Source organism: Clupea harengus, chromosome 26, assembly GCF_900700415.2.
Source record: "Clupea harengus chromosome 26, Ch_v2.0.2, whole genome shotgun sequence".
Classification (NCBI taxonomy): Eukaryota; Metazoa; Chordata; class Actinopteri; order Clupeiformes; family Clupeidae; genus Clupea; species Clupea harengus.
Window position 1 is genome coordinate 4,908,009 of NC_045177.1, and position 3,091 is coordinate 4,911,099.

General features: G+C 44.3%; 1 protein-coding gene across 1 annotated transcript; it reads left to right on the plus strand.

Annotated features, from left to right (window-relative positions):
- Positions 1 to 1,355: 1,355 nt before the first annotated feature.
- Positions 1,356 to 2,503, plus strand: LOC105905784 (persephin). The gene is made up of 2 exons (XM_012833826.3): positions 1,356 to 1,434; positions 1,704 to 2,503. The coding sequence occupies exons 1-2, from the start codon at positions 1,356 to 1,358 to the stop codon at positions 2,138 to 2,140; spliced, it is 516 nt and encodes a 171-aa protein (XP_012689280.2). The 3' UTR covers positions 2,141 to 2,503.
- The last annotated feature ends 588 nt before the right edge of the window (positions 2,504 to 3,091 follow it).

Sequence of the window (3,091 nt, forward strand, 5' to 3'; positions counted from 1 at the left end):
CACACACACACACACGAACACACACACACACACACACACACACACACACACACACACGAACACACACACACACACACACACGAACACACACACACAGACACACAGACACACAGACACAGACAGACACAGACACAGACACAGACACAGACAAAGACACACACACACACGAACACACACACACACACACACACACACACACACACACAACACCCACACACACAACACCCACACACACACACACTTTTCCAAAATGTCTCCGTGCTTCTCAAGTGAGGCTATGAGAACAGTGTGATCAGTCCTTCCAAACCCTTTCCAGGTCAACATGATAAGGAAATTACAGTACACAGAGTATTCTGATAAGATACATCGTGCCTCTGTCTATTCTGTGCTTCAGAACAGCAAAGTGCTAAGCCATCCATCAGGTAATCATGTGGTTCATTTTAAAGCCTTGGAAAGTTCACAGATTCATGTTTGACTCCATTCAAGTAGTTCTAAGCCATTATATTTTGTTGGCTGTAGATATGTTCATGTATTATACGTAGATAATGCAAACCATTCTAAATATTTTAGTTTCAGGGTATTTTTAGACCGCATTTTTTATACCTGCATGCTCCCAGTCTTACATAAAGGGAAGCAAATACTTTAAGGGCCAGGTAGTAGACAAAAAAAGCCACACATTTTTTTATCAAATCCCCAAATTTATGTATATTCCAGTGGAAAGGGCAGAAGAATGTCCATTAGCATAGCTTCTGTCATACTGTCTTCTTTTTAATTATGACCCTGCTATTACTCATAGAGTTAACCCTGTGTCGGCCGAGTCTCCCAGCGCCATCCGCTTTTCCCTGCACACTTCCCAGGCGTTTGTATTTACTGTGTACCCCACCAATCCTGGTGCACTACTGTTGGCACTATGTAGGGGCGCTTGTCACAATGCTGTCTATGGTCTTTGTCATTCCAACGAATCCTCAGCTGACACTTCTGACATATCTCTATATATATACTAAGCCTATGTGTCTGAAAACACCTGCAGAGCAACTGGAATCATCTGGTCAATATCTCACGCTGGGTCAGACGGTAGATCCCCATGGTCAACCTGTCATGGTTCAAACTTGTCATGTTATTGTTTTAAGAGTATTATTGAAAGAGTGATACCATGAGAAATGGGACTCCGCTTCATATTAGGACACCGCCTCTTGCCCCTTAAACCCCCCCCTTCATTCAACTCTGAGGGATATAAAGAGGAGATAAGGACCGATGCATCTCAGCATCTCACCTCCACATCAGCATCCTCCTCATCCAGGGAGAAGATAAGGAGAACACTTACCAGGGAAAGACAAGAAGCAGATCATAGAAAGATGAGATCCCTGCTGAAGCTGACTGTGCTGCTCCTCTGTGTTCAGCAAGGAGCGGGACACTGGCTACGCTCTCTACTGGGTAAGACAGGACACTATGACCTGTAGCTCTGTAGCTAAGTAGAAAGACATGCTTGTCTTATTTGTTTAGTTTTGCCATTGAGCAAGATATGGGTTCTTTTTCTAAGATCACATCAAATGCGCTTTTCTGTGAAATGAAGATCTCCTGTGTAGCGTTAAGCTTTCCGTCCGTGGCTTAGTGTTTGTGTTCTTCAAGGATCTTCTTATCAGTGGATTTGTTCTGAAAACAAGTAGTATGACAAAATGTAAATGTGTTCTCTTGGTTTTCAGAGGTGAAAGGACAGTCTGCCTCATCCCACTTCGAAGCAGCTGAAGACGGGGAAGGAACCAAAGCACCTGGGGAGGCCACAGAAGGTCCAGAGGAGCACCGGGGAGCCCCCAGGTCCCGCCGCAGCGCCGACACGTCCTGTAGTGTGCAGTCGCTCCTGATCCAGGTGCGGGATCTGGGCCTAGGCTACGACTCCGACGAGATGGTCCTCTTCAAGTACTGCGCCGGAGCCTGCCCGCTGCAACGCTCCAACCACGACCTGACGCTGGCCAACCTGCTGCAGGGCGGGCGCTTGCCAGCGTCCCTGCCCGGCCAGATGTGGCACAGCATGCCCTGCTGCCGACCAACGCACCACGAGGACATGGTCTTCCTGGACAACGCGCACCGCTGGCACAAGGTGGAGAAGCTGTCGGCTGCAGGCTGCGCGTGTGTGGGATAGACACAGATGGAGGAGATCCATCTGAGAACTCTGAGCTCAGGACTGACTGAGGTGTAATATTTTATACCAATTCATGACTTCAGGTTGGGATATTGGCAAGACATGGAGTTTTTCCCTTTCCCCCTACGTAGATCTTTATGAATCTAACAAAAAAAATACCAAGTTGGTGTCTGTGATGAATTTAAAGATTGAAATTTGTGAAGTGTCACTGACATAAGACATCTGCCTATGCAATTTTTTGTGCGATTGGTGGTATCAAATAAGCGTCCTCTGATGTTTGTATATTATGAAGAAATGCAATGTCTCTTTCAATAATTTACTCCAGAAGGTTACATTGAGTGAAGCGGTTAAATCCTGCTGAAGCTGCTGTTTTTAGAAAGGCAAAAAATACGGTTAATCATCACAACTAAAAGCAAACAGATGATGAGGTATTTATGCGTCATAATTTATTTATTTATTTTAAAATGGTTTTGTTTAATTTATTGTCTCAGTTCTTGGACACCATCTCCATCAAAGATGTAAAGAAATAACTTGGTGAATAAAACATTATTTGAACTGAATTGTGATTTTAGATTTTTTTATTACATTGGGAAAGGGGGGATTACCAGTATAGACTTTGATTTAAAAGTCATCTTCGGAATACGTCTGTTATGAACCTCTAAAATCTAAGGGTTCCTGTACAGTACTGTGTAATGTGTAATGTAATGTAAACCATAGTATCTGGTTTTGTCTCTGTGTAAAAGTGGGTCTTTGCAGACAGTTACCATGAAAGACATTCAGCACCAAATCAGCAACAGAGGTGGATTGGCTTACTGGAAGACATGAAACATGAGTTTACATTCCAACACCAGGGGGCGCCACAAACACACACTAGAGGAGAACAGTCTTGAAGTCTGACAAAGCCTGCAAAGGGAGAGTAGAGTAGAGTGGTGTGTGTGTGTGTGTGTGTGT